This window comes from Amborella trichopoda, chromosome 7 (assembly GCF_054954075.1).
Source record: "Amborella trichopoda isolate Santa Cruz 75 chromosome 7, AtrichopodaSantaCruz75HAP2 v2.0, whole genome shotgun sequence".
Classification (NCBI taxonomy): Eukaryota; Viridiplantae; Streptophyta; class Magnoliopsida; order Amborellales; family Amborellaceae; genus Amborella; species Amborella trichopoda.
Window position 1 is genome coordinate 6,373,139 of NC_142342.1, and position 26,168 is coordinate 6,399,306.

Sequence of the window (26,168 nt, forward strand, 5' to 3'; positions counted from 1 at the left end):
GAAGGCTCGTGTAAATTGGGAACTGCTATGATATTTGGAAGCGGTGGCTTCCAAAACAATGTTAATAAGTGGAAGTGGCGGCTTCCATGCCCTCATAGAAGCCAACGCAAGAGGAGGGAAGATGCGGGTTTCACAGTCCCATCTTCCTGAAATCAATCAAACACGGCCTGAGAGGGAGAGACCAATGCCAGCTTCGAAAATTTCCTAGCATCTCCGGTACCCGAGATAACCCAAAGAGATGGAAGGCCGACCTCCTGAGTGTGCACGCAGGCAAGCAAGAGAGAGAAAAAGATAAAGAGAGAGAGCTTAGGACTTCCAACATCATGGTATTTTCCGACCACTAGAGTAACAAAGGTTGAGCACAAAACATGGTGCCTATTGTGTAAAACATGGTGCACAAAACATGGCGCACAAAACATGGTGCCTATTGTGTAAAACATGGTGCACAAAACATGGTGCACAAAACATGGTGCCTATTGTGTAAAACATGGTGCACAAAACATGGTGCACAAAACATGGTGCCTATTGTGTAAAACATGATGCACAAAACATGGTGCCTATTGTGTAAAAGACAAGCTTCCTATGCTTCCCTTCTAGCATAAAACTTATATACTTCCCCTTATCCAATCGTCCATTCTGAATGGCTATACTCAATCAATTAAAACAAATCCTTTCTTGATATATTGCAAACATGGAAAAGGCAACTTGAGCAACCTCTCCACCACTTGGGACTTAGCTATGAGAGTACCTAATATCCAATCCCTCTTGAAGTGCCATTCTGAATGACCCCTACCAGCCCTTGCCAAGCCATAACTAAAACCTCTACAGACAACAAGAGAGATGTTCTGAAGCCAAGGAACTGAGACAGCAAAACCCACGCTCCTACTTTCTCTCTCTTCCAAACCCCCTCTCTCTCTACCCAAGACCTCCTTATAAGCTCGACACACACGCTTGACATGCCTGCCCATAGGCAAAAGAGGATCTGACAATGAAGAATTGCTGTCTGATAATGCATCAGTATCGGCATGGAGATTCACTATCACAGTTCCATGATGAGGATTTAAATGAGTTTCTAAGGTCTTGAGGAACAACCCGTCTGGATCCCAAAGCTTGCGAGGGAAAATGTCATCGCCATCATAGGCATCGATGAAGACCATGTCATAGAGAGAAGTCGGAGAGTTTTGAATGAACTCCTCTGCATCTGCTTCATAAAGAGTGAGTCTCTCATGGATGCCATCCCACATGGCTTGATCCACAGTGTCGGGACGAGTCTGATGGTCAATTGCATCAGGTTTTGATGTAACTGGAAAACCCATTGCTTGGATAGAGGCTGAGATCACCACTGGGTCGATTTCGACTGAATGGACAACTGCCCCTGCAAGAACAGAAATTAGTCATGGTTCTAAGCTTAGCTAAAGGGCCCATTGATTTCTGAAAGCTCTCTCAGCAAGAACAGAAACTTGCCATGGTTCTATGCTTTGCTTAGCTGGAAGGCATAAACTCTCTCTCTCTCTCTCTCTCTCTCTCTCTCTCTCTCACACACACACACACACACACCCATACAAGGGAAAAAACTCATCATTGGTCTGTGCCTAATAGGAGAGGCTCATTGCTTTGGGAATCTCTCTGTCAATGTATTTAAATTTGGAGAGGTTTCTGGTAGTTTCAGTTTCTTTATAGTATTTCCATCAATCAAAGAAACCACATCAAGAACCAAAACATCAACAACTAAACAATCAGTCGTCACGCACATGGATGTGACATCTCACATTATGCATAATAATACATAATGCCTGGATACATCGAATACTGAAAGAGAAAGTGGTCTGCTGACCTTGAATTTTGCTCGCCAAGAACAACGGTAGGCTTCCACCACCATGGCCGATGCATAGGATCTGCATGGTTTTCTTCCCGTGAACAGCACTCTTTAAATCATAGCGGCTACAGGCTAGGGATGCCAGCCCAACTGAAACCATACTCTTCACATCTGTCAGGAAGAAAATTTTGGATTAAGAGCACCACAATTTAAGGTATCAAAAATAGAAGGTTGGTAGTTGACATCCAGATAATTTAGTACCTCTATTTTGTTGAGGCCATAAAGAATGAAGTGAAAATTTGATATCCATTACATTACCTCTATTGAATCTTTTTGCTTATCTGAAACAATATAAGCATCCCGGTCTAAACTATTATGCAACAATAACAATGGCACAACAGGAATTAGACACAGCAACAACACAAAAATGCAACATGGCACTTCAAATATGAAGAATTTTTACACTATAAAATAAAAAGTCATATCTATGAATTAAAGAATTAGAGAAGATGGAAAGAAAATACCAGCCATGTAATTTGGGATACTTATTAGCATAGAGATTAATAAAAGAGAGATTCTTTTAGAGATTAATAAGAGAGATTTTCCAGAAAAATACATAAACAAAGGAGAGACTGGTCTAGAAATAAAGATACAAAGAATACCCAACAAATGGAATCATGATGGTAGGTTTTTTGTATCCATTTGAACAAGTGGATCATCAACATATGAGCTATCCTGTTTCCGGTGAAACCCTATGCAGTCGAAGAAACTCTTAAAAGTGGACCCCTAAATAGGCAGTATTATTTTGGGTTATAAGCAGCATTTGCGCATTAGGAAAAGATAAAAATAGGCAATAAGATGAGAACAAGTAGACTTAAGTGGGCAAGCCGTGCAGCGCAGACCCAGGACAATACCTGTTAGGAGGTGCTAGTTAGTTCAAGTGGAAGGCTTAAAAGGGCAAGGGGTAGGTTGGAAGTAGTAAGAAAAGATATAAGGATTTATGACCTCATTGGGGGTATGGCTCTTGATAGAGTAGAATAGCATACTAGGATTCGTGTAACCGACCCCAAATAGTTTGGAAAAAAAGGCTCCGATGATGATGATGAAAAGATAAAAATACATTTTACATCAGTTATATAGCTCATAAAAGAGACAAAACCAAGGAATAGGGTTAAATTACCCCGTATAACTCTAGTGACTAGGATCTCGCAAGAAGGTGGTCGCTCCAGCTCTGGAGGCTCGATCTTGGGCTCTGGGACAAGGGGATCTCAATTCCATAAGTTTTTTGAAATTAGGCATCTCAAACTGCAAAATTTGGGATCTAGTCCCTAGTTAATTCAATCCAGATCACCCTCATCCAAAATAAACATGGGTCCATGAGTCGATGGAATCGAGCCTCCACTAAAGTGGAATCGAGTTTCTTTTATACTATTGATACTGAAGATCATTGGCACATTTCAAGTCTCATGCACTAACCACCCCTACCCCCCTTTTCCCTCACCCATCTCTCTCTAACTACATAGTGACAATCTCTCTCTCAATGCAAGAGCATATTTCTCTAGAAATTCTGAAATCTGAATTAGCTTTTGGTATAGAGATTTACCAGTTGAGAAACAGTCCCAATGCCTGCAACAACAACCAAGTTTTGAAGCTTGAAGTATTTACTTACACTTGTTAAGTCAGAAAATTAAATACAATTACATACAAGCTGCTTCCATATTACGTGATGCTTCCATATTACATTATGGAACCCGTAAATGATGGCGAGCAGCTAAAGTTGCAGCATGTCCTATCCTGAATCCTTTTCATTTCACTTACTGGAAACTCTATAAGCTTTATACAATTGATCTTGTCTGCAATGCCCTCTCATTGACAATATCCAGCATTACAGAGACCTTTGCAGGTTGACCCTTTCTTTGCTTGTGGACCCTCTTTCTTCCTATGAATCTAGAGAGTGTCATTGTCTGCTATTTGCATGCGCAATCACATGTAAGTGAAGGGACCCAAACAAGGGAAACAAGGACATCACATTTCTATCAGACAGTAGAGCTTCATTCATGCTTGATGACTGAAATTTGAATCCTCATTTTAGGTTTTCAGTTTCACTTCTCACTTATGAAACACACTCCAATGATAACCAAAAAATTACAATATATCAAAAATAGGATTCTTTGTATTTGATGATTCTTTGGTTTTAAATTAAGAAAAAATACTAATCATAAATTGTCAATGGACGTTGTTCCCAAGCTAGAGTACCCGATATGGTGAGCCTCGATTTTAAGCTGGATGGACCTGAATCCCATATAATTTTATATCATTTGATCCTGGACAAATTTGGATCGTGCACCCTTCATATTGGGATCACGATCCCATTAACTCATGGTGTTCATATCTCGATCCCTATCCCACGGATCTTCATGCATCTCTCAATCCGCAGTCCCAATCCCGATCTGGGATCTAACTCGCTCCCAATCCTGGTAACTATGGCTCGAGCATACCCTCTTTAGCCTCGCAGTCGGTGAATATTTTTGCAATTTTGGATATCAATAGATGGGGCAGAAACAAACTTCAAGAAAGCCACCAACCTTTCTTAGGCTTTCAATGTCCAACAGGACCTTGTAAGTCATTCTCAACTTTTGTCATTGCTTACAGGACCGCTCACTTCCAAGGGATTAGGAATTCCAAGTGAGCACCCATCAAAGTTTAACTTCAGAATCCTGACAAGTTCATATAATAGCCCCTTCTGTTACCAAATAGGCATCTTGTACAGACATACTATCACACCCTCATATCACCAAGATGCGTTCTTCAAATCCAAAGTAGAAGACAACAACAAAACATATGTTTTCTCATATAACAATAAACTAGGATTGCAATCATAAGAGGAATGTATTCAATAAAATAAATATAAAAAGAGTATGCCTTCATCCTGAACATAAAAATTATTTCCATTCAATAGGTTTAAAAATATGATCAATAGAAACTCAAAGAAAGCAAATGAAACTCCAAGCACAACTCCCAATATAGATAGAAGCCTCAAATGTTTTCTTATTATCAGGATCTGATTCGAACTACAAGCTGGATCAACTCACTCAATTCAAAGTACAAACTGCATCAAATGTAAATAAAAATACTTCCAACATCATAATACCAAAATACAGCTAATTAGAGCCAAGCCCATATAATTCTTCCCCCACTTAAATATGACAAATGATTATGCAAGTGGTAATATATCATCTAAACTGGTGTTTACAGATTTAGACAACTCAGTCAATAAGGGGGCTCCCCGGAAGAGGGTGGGCCCCTTTGCCACCCTCTCTTTAAAATAAAAAGATTTTAAAATTTTTTCAAGTTCAATTCCTGTCACTGAAAATCCCCCCCCCCCCCCCCCCCCCCCCCCCCCCACCCTCCCGGCAAACAAAAAAAGAAGTCAATAATAAAAAATTCAAAAATAAAAAATTCAGTCAATAATAGACAAAAGAAAATCATGAATCACTTCAACATTTTTTTTTTTTGAGAATTAAATCACTATATTTGATAGAAATACAAGTTTTAAGTATAGCACAGAAGATTACATGGAACGGCCAAACAATGAGGTTGCTGCATTATGTACAAAGACTCTGGATTCGATTTCCTGTAAGCAGCCATAACTTTTACTGTGCTTTGTCGAGTTGTATCATTAAATCGAAGTATACGCCATTGATAACCCAATATCCTAAATTGCTCATAGCAATCGCCACAACTTCCGTGGACCTTTTCATACCTTTGCTGAAGCCATCTCTCCATTGCTGGCCAGTGGATTGCAGCCTGCAAGTTTTGCGAAGAGGATGATAGTTGTCTACTGAATGAATTAGCTTACATAGGTACAAATATTGGGTTCCCTCAAAAAAAAAAAAAATAGAAATCCAATACACAATATGCATAAAACTCTAATGTTCCCCCACAAACCGAGGTGCAGGTATATGCAAGAAGAGCTTGGAAGACAAGACCAGATTCAATCTCTCAAACGAGATAGTAAATATCTTTATGATATTTGTGCATATGAAGACACAGAAGACGATCCAGTTTCCTTGGCAAGGACTTTTTCATGAGAAAAATGATAGTCTAACTCTGTGTGCTTAAAGCATGAAAAAAACGATCAGCTGTCAATGACATCGCAATCTTGTTATCAAAAGAAAATAAAAGAGGAGCAGAAGTAGTAAATCACAAAAGAAAACACAGTAATGTAAGTTCAGCTGCTGTCATTGACATGGCTGTACACTCAGCCTCAGCCATACAGCACCAACAGTCTTCCATTTCATGCTATTCCAAGATACTAAGGACCAAAATACACATAGAACCGTGAGCCTGCCCAATTGACAACTGTGCATACAAATACATGATGAGACCAATGTTAAGGTAAAACAACCCATATGAAATGGTGCCCTTTAAATACCGAAAAATGCACTCAACAGCTTCAAAATGTGACTAAGCAAAATTGGCAAACCTAGTTTATTGAGAAAGCCAAGTCTAGATGCATAAAGGTAAGATACTGCAAGCCTCCTACCACTTGGTGATAGAAGGAGGGGTCATCGAAGACAAGTTTAGTTTCACACTGAAATTTCTGACCCATAGCAAATGGAATGGACATGGGCTTGCAGTCAAGCATGGAAAAATGAAGAAGGTGATCAATAGCATACTTGTGTTGGGAAACAAGGAACGCCTTCAAACAAGGAGAAATCCCCAGACTGAGGAAGTAATAATACAACAAATTTCAATAAGATCATCACCTGTGATATCTTATCATCAACATGAAGGACAGCACGTGTGATACCTGTAGAAGTGTGTCCTACAAAGAGTGAGAAGTCGGCTAAACTCCAATAGTATCCTTGACTCATAAATGTAGAACCATGCTGAAATGTACGCACCAAGCTCGTGGAGCTTGCTTGAGCCCATAGAGAGCCTTGTGCCAATGACAAACATGATGAGGAAAATCAAGATGTTGAAAGCCATCTAGTTGTGTCATATATACGTCTTTCATATTCCAATGGTGAAAGGCATTAGTGATACCAATTTGATATAAAAGCCACTCACAGATAGAAGCAATAGCAATAATAAGTTGAATAATGGATGCCTTAGCAATATGGCTGAAAGTTTCATCACAGTCAGGGCCATAGGCTAGGTCATGTCCTTTAGCAGCTAATTAAGCATGTAGTGATCAATACCACCATCAGGTTTGAATATTGTTTTGTGAGTGGAACGACAACCAACAACATTTTAACTTTCAGGGGGAGGAGCTAAAGGCCATATGTGGTCACGCAGAAGTGCATCATATTCTTTCTTCATGGCAGTACTCCAAGCAATCTGAAAAGAGGATGCATCTGAAATTTTGATAGACTCTAAAGAGACACCTGGTGAATGGAAGGAAGATGCTAATGGGAAATGTAGCACTCCATTCGATTGTGTCATGGTGCATAAGAGGTATCTTGATTTTCCACAGAAAAAATCTTATAGTCCACAAGAAAATAATATCTTAAATTCAATTATTTCCTTTATTTACAAAAAGAGATGTTCAACTCTTATCTTTAACACATCAAGGTTCGAATCAGAAATTGATAATGGTAACCTCACGTTAACAAGGCTAAATCCTATTAATTATTCAGGGAAACTAGGCAATAATAATTCAGGAAAATAACATAGCAAAACCGCAAAAATTAGACCAAAAAGAGTTAAAAAGGAGACAAGAAAATGCAAAATCCATATAAAAAAAAAAAACTTCAATTCCAGAACTTAGAAAGAAGAAATTATAATCATCAATTACCCCATGCTAAAATGATAAGAAAAAGAATAGGACTTTGCATTCTTCAAATGCATGCTTAAATTAAAGATTCAAAAGTCATATTCATCACTTCAAACAAATCTAGGCGTAAGCTATCAAAAGGACTAACCGGTCTTGAAGATGGATAAGCAGCGACCGTAACGATTCCATTGCCCTTGTATGAAGTTGATTGAAAAACAGTTTGACCACCCATGGTTGGCCACCATTCAGACGAGTAGAACCAGTCACCTTCATCCTTCAGATCATTAACCAGAGAAGAGGAGGAATAAGAACAAAAGCGCAGAGGAGGAACAAAAGGAGAGAAGAGTCGGATTCTCCGCCAAACTGAACTCAAACTCATTTCTCCACAGCATAAAAATACCGATTAGAAGCCCTAAAATCCCTGCATATATGTTTTGAAAATGGATAGTGATCTCTAGAGTTTGTGCAGAGCTTTGAAGTGCCTAGAGAGAGAGGGGGGCCAGGCCTTTGGATAGAAGTGTAGAGAGAGAGAGAGAGAGAGAGAGAGAGGGGTGATTGACGATATTGGGACACAGGATGATGGCTGGGGAAAGCGCTGGAGAGCGAGAGAAAGTGCAGAGGCACCATGGTTGGTCGAAAGACAATATGCTCCCTCGGGACCATAACTTGCTCTCACCCGCATCTCGCCATTCGCGAGGCCTGTCGGCGCGACTGAGTGCTTTGGTTTTCCGGCAAGTTTAGTTGCAGTGAAAATATTTCCCGAGACTTATTTTATTTTTAACAAATGTTATCAGATCTTACTGATGATAAGAGTTACCTTATATGCTTTTTATCTATTCAGTTATCAGGAAAATTTTACATACAATCAACCTAAAATTGTAAGTAGCATGCGCATTGCAAACAACAATATATAATCCCATTTAATAGAACAATAATTCATGACATGATGTTAGTAAGCACAACCTAAATAATTTTGTCATCAAGAAGTTTTCAATATTCCATTAAAGAAAAACATACAATGAGACTGTTTATCTTTGGTACAAGATGGTCATAATTAATTTTAACTATTAAATGTGAAATTGTGTGGTTACATTTATCTCATCACCAAGCTCAAAGTTCAAAAGAAATTTTCTCAAACTTTATGACACATCTAAGCTATGAGATTTTTCATATAACTAATTGTGACCTCATTGTACCGAAGGCCAATGGTCTCATTGCATACAATCCCTTCCATTAGTATATCTCACCAAACAATAATTAATGAGATAGACATTAATTTTATAAAGAAGAAGTTTATATAAGGTTGCAACCTTAAAATGTAAAATTACATATGCACCTCAAAAATATTAATGAACTTAAACCACTTTCCACCAATCCTACCTTATCAACAACAAATTATTCATCTAATCCTTATCACAAATGAGTTGACAATATCTATTTATTAGTTGCATACATATCTTGTAAATCACAAGATTATTGACTATATCAATTTGTAATAAGGATTAGACGAATATTTTTATGTTGATAAGGTATGTTTGGTGGAAAGTGGTTTAAGTTCGTTAATACGCCCTTCAAGAAGACTGTCTGTGTAGAGGGATGGACGGTCAGCTTGTCTCGAAGCATGTGAAACCTGGCATAGTGTAGTCAATTAGTGAATAAGTCTGCCACTTGGTCATGGGTGGAGACATAGCGAACATCAAGATCTTTATGAAGCATATTTTTCATGAACAAAGTGATAGTCGACCTCCACATGCTTAGTACGGGCATGAAAGACTGGATTAACAGCTAAAGATATTGCACTAATGTTTTCACAACAAATGATTGGTGGAGAAGGTAAAACAATGTGCAAGTCTTTGAGAAGCATGTGAATCCAGTACAACTAAGCAGCGATGTGAGGCAAAGATCTATATTCCGATTTTGTATTGGACCTAGCAAGACTGGGCTACTTCTTCGCACTCCATGAGACTAGGTTGCTACCAAAGTACACGCAATAGCCACTTGTCGACTGGTGATCATCCAGACTGTCAGCCTAGTCCGCATCAGAATAAGCAACAAGGTTTAGTTGGCTTGGCTGAAAGTAAAGACCATAATCAATCTTACCTTTAAGATATCAATGAATGTATTTGACAACAACCCAATCTGTCATGGTAGGGTTGTGCATAAACCGACATATTATCGTTAAATTTAGACGTGCACCAACAATATTGCGATACTCAGTACTATCAGGTAGTGGATCACTTGTTTCCTTAGATAATTTGCTACCAGCGATAGCAGCAGTCATGTAAGGTTTGGCCCCACTTATTTTGGATCGTGCATATAAGTTCGCAATATATTTAGATTAACACAAAGAGAGTCCTTTAGATGAATGATGTGCCTTAATGCCCAAAAAACAATGTAAGGGCCCAAGGTCATTCATAGTGAAGAGACCCTCAAGATCGTGGATCAAGATATATTTAAGTGGATGTCATTATTGTCAGTAATAAAAATGTCGTCGACATAAATTAGAACAATGGTGATAGTGCCATCGATCACGCAAACAAATAAAGAGGAATCAGCATTGGATCCCACAAACCCGAGACCAATAAGATACTGTGTGAACCTCTCAAACCAGGCTCAATGAGCTTGTTTGAGACCATACACTGCCTTTTTAAAGCGACAAACATGAGTAGGAAATCTAGGATCAATAAACCCTTGTGGTTGCTGCATATATATTTCATCAGAGAGAACCCCATGCATTTTGGACATCCAGTTGTCGAATTGGCCAATTATAATTGGCAGCAAACAAAAGAACTACTATAATGGTGGCAGGTTTGACGACTGGGATGAATGTCTCAGAGTAATCTATACCAGGTTGCTGATGAAAACCCTTAGCTACGAGGCGACCTTTATACCTTTCAACAGTATCAACTGCTTTGTGTTTGATTTTATATATCCATCGACATCCAACCACATTTTGGTTAAGATTAGGAGGTACAAGTTCCCACGTTCAATTTTTAATGAGTGCATCAAATTCACTAGGCATAGCCGCCCTCTATTCTGGTAACTTTGATGCTTGAGTGTAGCAGGTGGGCTCACTACAGTAGTAGATATAGCATGGGTAATTGGCATAGGGTATAGTGTAGTTAGAAGCAAGCGTTTGCGACATTAGAGCATCTTTTCTTCTGGTTATCATTGGGTGAGTGGATGATACATTAGTGGTGTTTGGAGGTACAAGGGGTTGGGTGGATGAGGGAAGGGATATATTAGAGGTAGTGGAGTTAGAGGGGTCATGTGGGGTGGAAGCAATGGGTTGTAAAGAGGGGAAATGAAGTGTTGTAGGAAGGTTATTAGAAGTAGAATTAGTGGGGGGAGAATGTGGGGTATTAGGGGGACTAGGTGTAGATGGAGGGGTTGTAGGGACAAGAGAGGAAGCATGGATAGGTGATGGGGAAGATCCATGAGGCACAAGAAATGGGCCAATAACCACAGATGAGGTGAGACTAGTATGTGAGTGTGTGTGTGTGTGTATGAGGACTAATGGAATTCAATGGTGCACTTAGTGCAAAGGGAACCGCGACTCATCAAATACTACATGTCGAGAGAAAATGTATCATGTGCTTGGATCAAGACATTGATAACCTTGATTGTTTAAGATATATCTGACAAAAACACATGGAATCGACCAAAAGGCCAATTTGTGTGTGTTATATGGTTGGGTACAGAGAAAACAAGTACAACCAAGTGAGCGCAGAATTCTATAATCGGGTTGTTGCCGGAATAATTTTTCATATGGAGAAATATTGGCAATTACTTTTGTGGGAAGACGATTAATTAGAAAAACGACGGTACATAACGTTCCACCCAATATTGTATTGGCATATTATCATAGGCTAACAAAGAGAACCATATTTCTACCGCATGACAATGTTTACATTCTGCAGTGCCATTTTGTTCCGACATGTACGAGCATGATAGGTGATGAGAGATGCCATTAGTAGATAAAAGTTGTTTGAAGTGGGAGTTTGTAAATTTGCCCCCTCCATCGGATTGTAGGCTCTTAATTTTAGTTGCAAATATATTTTCCACCAAACTTTTAAACGGAACATACACATCAAAGGCATGGGATTTGAGGACCAAAGAATAAAACCAATTATATCGACTATAATCGTCAATAAAAATAATATAATAGTGATATTCACTTATTGACATAACTGAAGAGGAACCCCATATATCTGTGTGAATAAGCTGTAGTGGTTGAGAGGCAATCGAGTTATGTTGTCATCTTGTCTTAATTTTGGTTTGCTTATGCCACATATCTATATGCACATCTAAATTGGTATCAGAGCCTGATTATGCTGTTGAGATTATTTAAGTACACTGTTGGCTGGGTTAATCTATAGTCCGTATTTGGATTAGTATGTTTTGTGTCTGCGTAGATGGTCTACGATCTCTCGCATCAGAAAATAGAATATGAGTTAAAGGTTAATTTATTGAAGTGAAGTTGTTATTCCACTATCAATATTTTCTGAGGTTTATTTGACATGAACTCTGAAATCGGCAGGACGCCTGGAGTGGAGTTCATACTTTATAAACCAGAAAAGGAAAGTTGGCCTTTAACCTATCTGTATCTTTTTACTGTCAACGTTGTACAATTATTTTCAAAAATGGCATATGATAGTATTTCTGATACTTCTATAGATTTTCCTTCTTCTTCTACTTCCCTTGATTTAGGACCTATGTTTTCAAAACAAGAACACCTTTTTGAAATAACATATACCCCTAAAAAAAATTTTAAAACCCGCTCTCAATTAATCAATCCTTATCATGTTTATGATAAATCAAGTTTGAATTGGACTAAATGAATCAAGAAACTTTGTGGGAAAAATAATCCAGAAGGCATAAAAGAATATGTTCAGGCCTCTTCTTTTGACCAACACCACATACTTGCTACCCAAGCTGAACAGTATGTTACCATTACCCTTCCCAGAAACTTTTTTCCTCAATGGCTTAAAGAATGATATACCCATATCCATTTTGGAGCCATTAAACTAGTCCTCACCTTTCATGGTCGAAAAGGAATGGAAGAAGTAACCAGAATAGCTTTGTTAAATACCAGGTTTTTAGAATATCAGCATGCTTGCATCGGTACAATCCAAACTACTTTGAATGCTGGTACCATCTTTGTTACATTCTTTCCTAATTTTAATATCCCTATTAAAGACCCACATCTTAGCTTTGCATTTAAAGTTCAACTTCAGATCACAAGAACCAGACAAATTGAAACTTCTTCTGGAGCCACACTCCATTATCAAATGGTGTATAGGCTTCAGAATCATGCTTTCGATATTGTCACATCCTTAACCCCTGAATGTGAAAACACTACCTTATTCATTAAAGTTGATAATACTCCCAACCTGTTTGCCACTATATCCCGAGACAGATATCAAGGGAAAGATTGCTTGAATTAATTCCATCCACTTGGGTTACAAATTATGAAAACCTACAAACCCAATGTTAGTCTGCGATACAGTTTGAATAAAAAATGACAAGGATGTCAGATGGAACAGTTCAAATTAATTTTCAGTTTTCAAAGGACAATGATTCTCAATCTCAAACTAGAGAAATATTCCCTATACAGTTTCAAGGTCTTCTTGAAAAAGTACCAGTGATTGCTTTTGATAAAAATGGGAATCTTATTTATGAACAAAAGACCTCTGACGGTCACAATTGGTTTGATTGTTGTAACTGTTCTACACGTCTCCAAACTGAAAAAAAATTTGATGAAAAGTCCAAACAGGAAAATAAAAAGAAAAAATATTCTCAGCAAAAGCTTCATGAAAAATTTCTTAATGGAGATCCAACAGTTGGACTTCTTGGTGAAAGTTCAGGCAAGTGGGATTATTACGTAACCTATGGCAGTCAAAACCCAAAAATTTCAAAATCTTCTAAACCTTGAGAAATCATCCCTACTTGATGGGATGACCAGGATGATGCCTTTAATAAACAAAGTCAAGTTGCTGAATGTTTGATGTTTGATCCTCAAAGTTCAAATTATGCTAGTAATTTTCCTCCATTACATCATTATGAAAAAATTCAAGATAATGAAAGGCATGTATAAAAGATTAAAAACCCTAATACCAGGGATTTTTCTGGTATTTTAAAGACAATCTCTCCCGCTGAAGCAAGCCTTAACTGGCAAGCTGAAAATGCAAAGTCTCAGAACTTAATATTGCTTCGGATAGAAGAACAACAGACCCATATGTCTTCGCAGTTACAGGGTTTAACTGGTATAATTTTACAATTAAAAGAAAGAATACAAATGTTGCATGAGGAGTTAATACAGATTTTACATTTGGTGAAAGATATTTATCAGCAGTCTTATTTGCTTGATCAGAAAGGAAAAGAGAAAGCATTTTTGGAAAAACAGCTTCATAGCCTTGAAAGAGATCTTTGGATGAAGTCTCAGTCTCAGCCTCCATACCAGTCCCAGTTCAGACCATTCTATTCAAACCCTTATGTCCCAAGCTATCCAACCTTAAAAAATCCTGATCTTTTTCCTCCTACAAGAACTTTATACCCTCCTACTGGTTTGATCCCATCAAGGAACTTTGGTTTCAGGTCTTTCAATTCTTTTGAAGAAGAAAGACGTTTCCCTAAAGGAATGTTATTTCCTCAATTAAGGAAAAAACCAAATACTTCCCAACCAAGTTCATCTCAGAATCCCATACCTAATCCTCCAGTACCCACTGCTCCAACCACACAACCTATTCCTGAACCTCCTGCTCAACCTTCCTTTCCTATTCCCCAAAAGAAAGAAACTCAAATGCTCCAAGCATCTGATACTGATTCAGATGTGGTCGCTTCATCAGTTTCACCACAGAGTTTAACCTCCCCTGAACCCTTGCAAGATATGAGTACCTTTTTGAAAAATTTGACCAGACAACCAGAACTGAACCTCCACACATAAACTCAATCCTCTGATCCTATAACAGACTTCTCTGAAACTTCTAGCCATGAATCCTCTTATTCCTCTTCCCATGACCCTTTGTTACTAAATGAACCCATGGACCCTGACCCTGACCTCATAATTGATGAAGAAGTCAAACCTCCAAATCATCCAGAACCTCTTCCTTCCTATGGAGATTCATCTAAAGGATCCACTCTTAATGATATTCCACCCTCAAAGTGGAATGATAGATTTTATGAAATTCAAGGATGGATGCATGCAGAAATGCTTAATCCTGCTAATACTTTGACTAGCACCATTAGTAAAGTCATTGTAAGACTACGAGAAAGATTATTTGATTAGTACATCAATCTTGGAGAATATCGCCAAACTCAGTTAAGAAATTGTGAGTCCATTGTTGAATTCCTTAATTATTTATATAGATGTGCATATAGATGTGTGGCATAAGCAAACCAAAATTAAGATAAGATGATAACATAACAGTAAGATGACAAGATAACAGTTGTGAAACAAAGATCATTAAACATGCACACCGGGATTTACAAGATCATACAAAGATATACAAAGATCTTCCAAGCATAAAAGAAAATGAAAGCGGAAATCAGAAGCAAGGAAGAAACCAAGGCAGGAAGTAAAGAAGTAAAGCACACCAAAGAAAACTAAAGCTGAAAGGCTCTAGATGCATTCTGCCAACTACAAATGCCTGAAGGGGTATTTATAAGCTCGAAACTGAAAGGCGAATTCCAAACAAAAATAAAAAAGTACAGCTGGCCTGGACAGGTGGCCTTATCTACAGTGAAAAGGTGATCTACAGTGGTCGGTGGCCGACTAACAGTGCCAGGTGTACCGACATGAACAGTGAAAAGCTGATGAACAGTGCCAGGTATCCCGACATGAACAATGAAAAGCTGATGAACAGTGCCAGGTGTCCCGACATGAACAGTGAAAAGCTAATGAACAGTGCTTGCCGACAAAATAGTGAGCTGCAGTGACTGCCGACAAAATAGTGAGCTACAGTGCTTACCAACAAAATAGTGAGCTACACCGTCTTCAAAATAAGTGCGGCCTCAGTCTGGTACGGCTTCATAGATAAGTACAGCCTCAGTCTGTGTCAGGATAGAGATCATAAGGGTATCCATCCGAATCATAACTTGAAGATGAGGGAGGGCTATGGGACGGTCTAGTATATGTGTCATCACTTGAGCTGTCTTCTAGTTCTGCAGGAGGAGGGTGGTATGCAAGCCATAGATGAAGGTGATGGAGTAAAGCTACTCCTCTGGGTGTTTCATCGGTCCATACTGTATTCCCTTTATAAACATCCACATGAATCCATTCTGGCTGGATTCTGTTAATATAACACATGATGCTCTTTAATTCTTTCCACAAATCAATATGAAATAGCCAGAAACTTAGAAGATTAGAATCATACCATCCAACGGTTTCAATAATGGGATGTTGGGTAATGTAAGTATGTTCAGAGTAAACCTGGGGAGTAAGATCTTGGTGGAAGGCTATAATGATATAAGGTTTATGAGGATATCCAAAAGATTCAAACCATTGATTATAATGGTAATGCTTTATAAGAAATTTATAAAGGTTTAAAGCTCGAGCATTGGGATGTTGGTAATTGTTCCATTGTAGGAAATGGCAATATCTAAGGTAGGATAAGAGTTTTCTTACATGGAAGTTAAAACATATGTGGTGGTTTTGGGTAAGATACCAAAGAAAGCAAATAACTTCTTTTGGCATATTATAGTAATGTCTAGTATGGAATAAGGATAAAAATGGATAGTTTGGATGGCATCGAATTCCCTGAAAGCAATCTCTATAGTTCCTTAGTATTATTTCATGCATTTCCTGTTGCATTAGATCATTTCTTGAATCCATAGTTTTCCTGATGATTACTTCATAAATTTCATCATGGAGATCTTGTTGAGTGTCATTAATGTTAATAAGCACCCAAATAAGGAATTACTAGGAGAAGCTGCTGGTTTGAAAACTTTTTCCTTGAAAACATGTCTACTAAAATATTGATTTTCCCAGAGATGTGTTTGTATTCAAAATTACATTGAGAAATCCAATTTGACCATCTCAGTAACTGCGGATTTAAAAGTTTTTTTTTTTTGAATTTCAGCATGTTGGGGAAAGCAGACAAATCTATTTCTACAAGAAAATTGTGGCCAATAAGATGAAATTGGAATTTTTCAATTCCTCTTTTGATAGCAAGTATTTCTTTGAAAGTAGAATGATAATGCATTTCTGATTCTTTAAATTTTCCACTTTTATAGCCACAAATCATTCTGTCTTTTTCGATTTGCTCAAGTAAGATACATGCCCAAAGTTCATCTGATGCGTCAGTTTGCAAAACTCTTTTTTCATTGGAAGGTATTTTCAAAGAAGGCAATTTTTGAGATAATTTCTTGAGCTCCTGAACATACTCAGTCTGTTTTTGTTTCCATGGTGGTGCTTTTTTCTTTAACAGAAGATAAAGAGGACTGGTAAATAAGGAAAGCTTATGTAATTTATAATACCTAGGAATTGTTGGATTTGTTTTATAGAAGTTAAGGTGTCAGGAAAATCTAAAAGATGTTTAGCTATATGAAGTTGTAATCTGTACATACCATTATGGAAATGCATACCAAGAAAATCTATTTCAATAGTAGCAAAGACACATTTTTTCAGAGAGCATGACCATATTTACAGCAAAGGGAATAGAACTTATCTAATAGAGTGACATGACTTTCAATATCAGGAGAGAATAGTAAAATGTCATCTATATATATCAAAGCTTGTGCTGAGATTGGTTCGAAAATAGTGGTTAAAAATTTTGAAAATAAGTGGGTGTATTTTTCAAACCAAATGGCATAACAGTCCATTGAAAGTGGTAATTTGGAAGACAAAAAGCTATTTTTGATCTATCATCTGGGTGTATGCCTATCTGCCAAAATCCTGGCTTCAAATCAAATTTTGAGAATATATGAGCATGGGAGATCTGAGAAAATAAAGCAATTTGGTTAGGCAAAGGAAACTTATCATCTACAATAAAGGTATTCAATAGTTGATAGTTGATGACTAATCTAAGTTTTCCTCGGGTTTGTTCTGTTCTTTTATTGACATAAAAGACTTCACATGCTCATGGAGAACTAGTTGATTCAATTAATCCTTCCTTGATCAGATCATGAATTTCTTGTTTGGCCTGATTTAACAAATCTGGATTTAATCCTCTGTGGGAGGTTTTTGTAGGGTTGATGTCCTCATTCTTTTAGAAAGGTAGTTTGACATAAAAGTTTTGGTTTCTCCAAAGTGGATTGGTGCATTTCTTAAGGAATTCAGAATAGGAATTTGCACAACAATCAGATATGATCTTTTGACTAACGGTTTCTAAAGTTTGCGGTTGGTCTAGGCTAGCAATCCAGGGCAAGGTCATATTTTTAAATGTAGGTCTTTGTCTGCCCACTGAAGTTTTACTTGATGTAGAACATCAAATCCTAATAGGAGGTCTTTGTTGGGTAAATAGGATCCTAAGAGTTTGTGTTGGATAACAACTTTTGGAAATAGTTTAATGAGGATTGGTTTACTAATTTGGGTGATGGTAAATTTTTCGCCGTTAGTAGCTCGAAAAGTTTGATTGCAAGTTTCCCAAAATTGTTTTGGTAGCAAATCAGGTTTAAGAATGCTAGCAGATGCACCAGTATCAAAAAAGGCTTGGATTGACAAAGGTTTGGAATAATGCTCATGAAGAATTTGAACAAGGGCTATTGGAGTAGGCTGAAAAGGTATACTTTGTATTTCAGGGATTTCAGGTTGTGGAGACAGTATCTCAAGAGTATTATTTATCTCATTGAGTTCAAAATCATCTGCTTATGAAATTGATATCAATGTTTCATCATTTTGCTCATCATCAAGAGAGAATACTGACTCTAAATCATCTTCAATGTCGTCGTCCAAAACTTGGGATAAAAGACTAATGATTTTCTTTTTCTTTTTTTGATTCGGGCAAAATGTCCTTTTTTTCCACAGACATAACAACGGTCTCTTTTTTTCTTGTTTTTTCAGAATCTGGATCTACGAAGATATTTGAATCTCTTAAATTTCTTCTTTTTTCCCTTTTGCTCAGACTTCTTCTTTTTTTCAAATGGAGGACAAACACATTGTTTTTCTGTTTCACATTTGATCTTCAAGTGAAGCTTATCACAAGATTTGCCTAGGAGATGCTTATTCTTTTTCATTTGCTTCACAAATTCAACTTGGTTACATAATATTCCTAAAGCACGGAGGACAAATTGATAAATCTCACCAAAACTAACATTCTGAATTGTGAGACCTTGGTTCTCCATTGTTTTTGTTGCTTCCTTACCAAGGGTTGGAGGAATAGACTCAAGATAAAATTGTTTTAAATTCACATCATCAATACCTCCAATTTTATGATATCTTTTATTCATTTCTAAAAAATGTTTCTCAAGGTCGTGTCTTTTGAATGAACAACATTTCAGCTAAAAGAATTCTTCACGTGCCGTAATTTGTTCATGTTTAATAGGACCTCTAAATTCAGATACCAAATAATTAAGGAATTCAATAATGGTAATCACATGCTTTTACTCATTTGACAAGAAGTGCAAAAAAATGAATGTGAACAATGACCATCAGTGGGTAGTTCATGAGAGAAGGTGTTGTAAGGTATCATGTGCAGGATGCCTAGACGATGATGTCAGATTTAAGGAGAAACTCGTTTACTGATGAGAGCTAAAGGAGGCACATATTTATTCATGTGGTTATGCTTCATTTCAAGAGGGTAGAGGCCATCCTTACTGCATCCTCGAAAAAGGATCTTTTCCGTTCACTTGTCCTTAATAAAGATATCAGAAGCATGGAATTCAAAGAAACAATAATTATTGCGACTAAATTTTTTAATAGAAAGAATCTTTTTTGAAATATTAAGAACATGTAAAATATTATTTAAGCGAAGGTTAGAGGGAGGAGAATGTAAAGTGGTTAATCTAATGTGATGGATTTTCAAGCCTATACCATTGCCAACTACCACATGATCTGTCCCTGGATACTCCGAGCGAAGACAAAGATTGGCTAGAATGGATGTCATATGGTTGGTTGCTCATATATTAGTATACCATGCACTGTCTATTGATGGAGTGGTAGCCATGGCAACGAGTTTTTGAGGAGGGTGTCGACCTTGGAAAGACATCCAAGCAATGACAGCAATCAAGAGCTGAGTGATTCAGTCGGTTACACATCTGGCAAATTTTTTTTGGGGTTACAAACCACGGCCTCTACCATGATTGTTTGACGAATCGGCACGATGGCCACCATGTCCTTGAAATGATCGAGATGAAGCACGGTTGATGAAAAGGGTCGTTGCTGGCTAGTTTAGAGCACCTTGGGGTTTAAGGTGAATTTCTTGATTAAAAAGAAGACCATATAGCTCATCAGAGCTTATCAGATTAACTCGAGTTTTGATGGATGTCATTAATGAGTCATATTCTGGACCAAGGCCTCCCAAAATGTATAGGACAAGATATATTGTCAGTAATAAGATGAGCAACAGTGGCAAGACTAGCTTTTATAGTTTTTGCCTTGCTAAGGTAATCTGTAATGGACATCGTTCCCTTCTTAAGGGTTTGAAGTTGAAGCTTAAGTTACATAATACAAGCTCTTGACAGTGACGCATAGAGCTTCTCCAAAGTTTGCCACACATCTCTGGAAGTAGTGAGGCCGATGACTTGTGACAACACTCCTTCTGTCATTGTAGCAATTAACCAACTCAATAAGAGTTGATCTTGTTTTTCCCACGTAGTGCATGTAGGATTGATTGTCTTGTTTGGAACACCCTCACAATACTTAGGTGGGGAGGGAGTGGATCCATCAACATAACTATATAGGTCTTGGCTGCGCAAAATAGGTAAGAATTGTGACCGCCATAGTAGATACTTGGTTTGATCAAGTTTGATAGATACCAAATGGGTGATGTTAGAGAATTATAGAGAAGATGTAGCTATGGTCATGGGTTGGAGAGAGGTTCTTTTGGCTCTAGAGAGAGAGAGAGAGAAGAGGAGGGATGTACAAAAAAAGAGAAGCACTATAGAGAGAGAAAAGATGTTGTAATGGCTACTACAGCTCCGATACCATGAAAACGTATTTTTAGAGAGCGAGATAGAGGCGCTTAAGATAGAGTGAGAAAGAGATAGAGACATAAGAGAGAGAGAGTTAGAGAGAGAAAGAGATAGAGATAAAAGGAGATGAAGCAGGAAATTTGAAATTCTCTCATCTATTGATAGATATAAACTCATATACAACTAACAAATTGATATGGTCAGCAATCTTATGATTTTATAAGATATGTATATAACTAATACACTGATGATTTAAGTTCGTTAATAAAAAATCATCCGAAAAAGGTTGTTTTAATATTGAAAAAACCTTTAATTGATCATCTTGACATCAAGATGTATGAATATGAAAAGAAGAAAAAGATTTTGAGCCCTAGAAATAGTGTATCTTGCAATAAATTATCTAGGCTGTCCATTTTCAAGATTTTCATGTGTATAGATCTACTTGATTTTAACCATTTTTGGAGTTTAAAATTTTATGATTAGAAATGAAAACAGATTCTCAAGCCATCCTAAAAAGTTTTGATACTAAAATTATATTTATGATAAAATTTAGAGGTGCGCCTTAATTAGATTGTTTAAGGTTGCAATCTTATACAAACCTCATCCTTTTATTAAGTATATAATTTTTAAATAAAATATCAAATTATAAGTAATATCTAACCAGAAAATTTTATTACGCTCATAATATTATTATTTATAATATATATTTAAATAAATATTAATTGATTACTATTTTAATAATAAATATTTCAAACATAAATAAAAGATTAACAACAACAACACTACCATCCCAATACCCCCACCACCAAAATAACAACAACAATATATATTGAATATAAATATTATTTCTAATTTGGTCACTCTCTCTCTAAGCCTATTCTCACTGATTTAAGGGTTTTTCTTTTTTGGGGTGTTGTTATGTATGTAGAGATTCATGCATGGGATCCTCTCCCTCTATGCCTAGGAATCCTATTTAAATAAATATTTAGGAATATCGCAAGAATAAAGAGAACCTTATTTTTAGAGTGGTTGCACACAGGACCTTGATTTGGAATCATATATTTTTAATATGACAAGGCTTTGATTTGGAATCACATACTTTTAATATGACAAGGCTTTGGAATAATATACTTGTATTGTGATAAGATCTATCCTTTCAAGCATCTCTTTACATAATTCCCAGCTAATTTGTGTGGCTAAATTCAAAATACAGAGAAAAGTCGGAGTTAGCAAATTAAAAAGGTTGTTCAATATATTGGAGGACAAAATATGTTAGGTTATTGGAGGATAATAATTATTTATATTAATCATGTTAGGACATTGGAGGAGATTAAAGAGGTATATTAATTTTAATTGATTTTTGTTAGTACTGTATTGTACTTTATGGTATAGTTTTTTTTGTTTATCTTGTATTATTTGTTATTTTAATTATATTGTATTATTTATCATTAAATTTCATTCTATTTCTTTTCCTTGATGTGTTAAGAAATTTAGAGGTAGCTAAGATCTATATTTAAAGAGAAATCAAATAGTTATATTTTTACAAATTGATTTACCTTAGGCATATTTATTCGCTTTGAAAATTTATGTTTTTGTAAATTTTTATGACTTTAGTGAGAAAATTATTTTAGGGGATTGATTTTCAATCTCATTTATATTTATTCACTATGCTTTTCTTTAAATTAAAATTAACTTCATATATTCTTTTTAGGGAAAGATTTCTATGCTCCCCTATAGCATAGAAGATCTACGCTTTCCCTTCCATCCAGCCGTCCAATTTTGATCAAGAGAGCAACTCACTGTTTGATCTTAGATCCGACATCTCAAAATGTTTTATTTTTAGTTTTTTTTATACTAATTATGTACATATAAAATTTGCTACGTGCCATCTTCTCATTGGGGCGCACTTATAAAAAAATATTAAAAATAATTTTTCAATAAAATATAATGACTAAAATACCCCTTGAAATTTTCAAAAGCATTTTGATCACTTTATTTTATTAGAAATATTTTTTTTATATTTTTCTCTAGTACAAGTTTAATAAAGGATTGGACGTCCAAAATTTGTTATCAAAATAGTTTATAGAAAAAAAAATTAAAAATAAAATAGTGTAGAGACATGACATTGTGTTTGGGGCAATCTTAACCCTCCATTCAAAATGGACAGTTGGATAAGGGGAAGTATAAGTTTTATGTTATACGGAAAGCATAAAAAGCTTCCCCTTCTTTTTATGTTTAATACATTTAAGGCACATACATTCAGCTAGTAAAAGATAAAGAGAGATAGAACTAGTAGTTGGATTTGGACCTCTTGAATTTGTCTTGAACCACCTAATACAATACATTATAAATATATCAAATGACAACTTACCCACTATATTGACTGGATCAGAGAGAGGGAGAATTCAAACTTTGGTTTTGAGCGTGGAGATTTTATGTTTTCTATTTTGCTTTCTTTTTTACTTTTACTGGTTAGTTTAGCTTATCTTTCTATAAGTTGGTTTGTCTCTCTATAATTTGAAGTCTCGGGGATGTTCATCCTTCTTGTTCTTGGGGCTTCTCTTTGCTTTTTCTTTTTTGACTAATTGATTTTTTTTTGGGTTAGGTCTCATATTTTCATCTTTATTGTTGTTTCTTGCAAATTCAGATTGTTTGACTTGTTTTTTATTCATGACTTTGGTTTCGTGTTGTTTTAATCGATTGTTGTTTCTTTTTACTTTTGCGAAATTTCTTTCTATACATGATATGTTCCTACTGTTTTTTGAATGTCACATAATATGTTCCTAATTTTTTAAGGTACATTTATATATACGCCCAGGACCATGTTTTCTCGACATCATTCCCCCATCCCTTTTCAAACCACACAATTAGCCGAATTATTATTTATTTTTTTTGCTACTCCCCAAAGGAAAACAGAACATCGTTTTTGATAAAAATACCCCATATATATAAACCCATGATTCTCTCTATAAAAATTTGAAATAACTTCTCTTTAAAATATTTGAGATAGTCTCTTTCTGAATTTTTTGAAAAAGTTCCTCTCTGAAAACTTGAAATTTGAGATATTTTCTCTCTCTAAATATTTTGAGATAGTTTCTCTTTTAAAACGTGAAATTCAAGATGATTTCACTCTAAAGATGTAAGATAGTTTATCTATCTAAAATTTCAAACTTCAAGTTTGTAGCTAGAAGATTGTGGAGTGGCTGCAGAAGTAAATAATAATTGGATTAGTTGTGTGGTTTAAAAAGTATTGGAACGTATACATAATTCTCTCGTCTTTTAATGCTATGTAGCATGTAGTACATTCTAATAATTTTTTTACTATCCATTTATTCATGTAAATTTTTCTAAATGTGCACCCATGTTTATACTTGTGGAAACAATTTAACTTTTTTTATTTTTTGTTCCGTTTTTTTGATAAGATCAAATTATTTTATTGCTATTAAAAACAAAGCGGGAAAATGCAATGAAGCAATTAATTAAAGAGGAGAGATTATTCCATTAGAAACAATATTGGAAGAAGGGTGTTATTTTTTGTATTATTATGTTTTATTTCTCGTATTATAGTTAGTAGCGTCATTTATTTTATTTTTAGTTGATTAAATATATGATCTTAGTGGGATTCAACTTTTTGGGATTCATGTTTTCGTTTATTAAATTTTAGTACTATACTATTTGGCGATGTACCATAAATAATGTATATTCAGGTGGTTTAAATGAGGAGATGGATGCTCATATGGGCATTGATAAATAATGCATATTCAAGTGGCTTAAAGGACGAGATTCAGCATGCAGGAATTGATGGCTGGCAGAGTATTGATTGCTTGATGATCGGTACTTTTTTGTTTAGAGATTGATACCATTGTGTAGGCATTGATAAATAATGTATATTTAGTAAAAAGGGATTGATTGCCCGCAGAGTAAATTGATTGCTTGATGATCGGTACTTTTTTGTTTAGAGATTGATACCATTGTGTAGGCATTGATAAATAATGTATATTTAGTAAAAAGGGATTGATTGCCCGCAGAGTAAATTAAATTCATGTTGGTTCTGTTTTGTTTCTTTAATAAATCAGGTTGTTTGCGCCATGTACTTAAAAAATGTATTGCGAGCCCAGTAAATTGATGATTGGTATTTTTTTTTTTTTTTTTCTTGCCTAGGAAATATTAAATGAAGAGTATGAAGATAAATGTATACAATTATGTTTTTTTTTTACTAGGGCTGTATTGTACTAGTGTAATTTGATGATGTTTTATTTAAAATTGATAATTTTTAAAAAATTATTTTTATTTGAGGTTATAGTGGTTTGTCAACTTATTATTTGAGGTTGTGGTGTTTTGTCAACTTTGTTACAAGGAGGGAGGTTATTCAAATATAGTGCAAAATATGTCAGCAATGATTTGGTTAAGAAAAATTTCAAAATAATTTTGGACAAGTTTTCAAAATAGTTCTTCACAAGTTTCCTTTATGCAAAGGAGGGAGAAATTATTTGAATTTATAATTCGAAGGCTTGGAGTGCAACAAATCTTAACAAGGGAAATGTTTTTTTTTTTTTTTCTTACAAAATATATATATATATATATATATATATATATATATATATAGTTTTTTTCTTTTTTTAAATAAGTGTTTCATTAATAATGAGTTACAAAAAAAATCCATCTTTTGAGTGTGCTTGCTAATTTTGAAATCCCACACTTCATTTGGAAATAAAGAGTAAATTGCATTGCACATTTGGAGTTAGAGAAGTAAGAATTCCAGTTTTTTTCTATGTTGTCTAAGTAGTAAATTTTCATGGGTTAACCTTCAAGTGACCCCTCATTTTCATGGGTTAAGTTTCGAGCTAATTAGTTAGAAAAAGGCTACAGCGATGATGATGACATGACATTATCAACAAAGATTTTAGCAAATAAATTCTTTGGCTACAATCGCAAATGCCTTATTCATGGAAATTCTTCAAAATTACCAGACAACCTATTTTTGTTGCAACTGTTGAGTTACAATGTTCATAAAAATGACCTAATATACTAAATATGCATCGGATGATAACTACTGACATCAGTCCATTTTAGCCTTAAACATGCGGCAAAATGAAACTCGAAATAGGTGGTAAAATGAGACTCCAAGTAAGTAGCAAAATAAGAAGATATATGGTTTGCATGTCTCTAATAATCATCCAAATTATCTTCCAATTTTACCACCTATTTCAAGTTTTAGTATCTGTATTTGTAAATTTCTTCTCGTCTATTATGAGGAATTTATGTGGTGTGAAACATGAGAGCTGCTTTGGATTTTCAAATGATGCATATAGCTACTCATTCCGGAATCAGGCTATTCGTGAACACCGGAACCAGACGCCGCCGCTCAAAACTACGACTACAAGCTGGAAGTGACTCAGACAACTGGCTTTGCTACTATGATATGGGCGATGTAATATCAATATGAGCGAGATTTTTTTTGTTCTTTTTTGGAATACCAATACTTATCTAGAATAACCAACC

General features: G+C 35.8%; 1 protein-coding gene and 1 long non-coding RNA gene across 5 annotated transcripts; one reads left to right on the plus strand and one right to left on the minus strand.

Moving 5' to 3' along the window:
* Positions 1–309: 309 nt before the first annotated feature.
* Positions 310–8,305, minus strand: LOC18444231 (S-adenosyl-L-methionine-dependent methyltransferases superfamily protein). Of its 4 annotated transcripts, XM_020673445.2 has the most exons (5): positions 7,744–8,305; positions 5,580–5,623; positions 5,392–5,450; positions 1,835–1,987; positions 310–1,375 (listed from the first exon to the last, which is right to left on the minus strand). In XM_020673445.2, the coding sequence occupies exons 1-5, from the start codon at positions 7,972–7,974 to the stop codon at positions 651–653; spliced, it is 1,212 nt and encodes a 403-aa protein (XP_020529104.1). In that variant the 5' UTR covers positions 7,975–8,305; the 3' UTR covers positions 310–650. The 4 variants fall into 4 exon arrangements, with proteins under 4 accessions (XP_020529104.1, XP_088727330.1, XP_020529103.1 ...); XM_088871204.1 differs by lacking the exon at positions 5,392–5,450; XM_020673444.2 differs by having other exon boundaries at positions 5,392–5,623.
* Positions 8,306–21,670: 13,365 nt separating this feature from the next.
* Positions 21,671–24,718, plus strand: LOC148781217 (uncharacterized). The gene is made up of 2 exons (XR_016058763.1): positions 21,671–22,004; positions 24,374–24,718. It is a non-coding gene; the product is annotated as an uncharacterized LOC148781217 (long non-coding RNA).
* Positions 24,719–26,168: the final 1,450 nt, after the last annotated feature.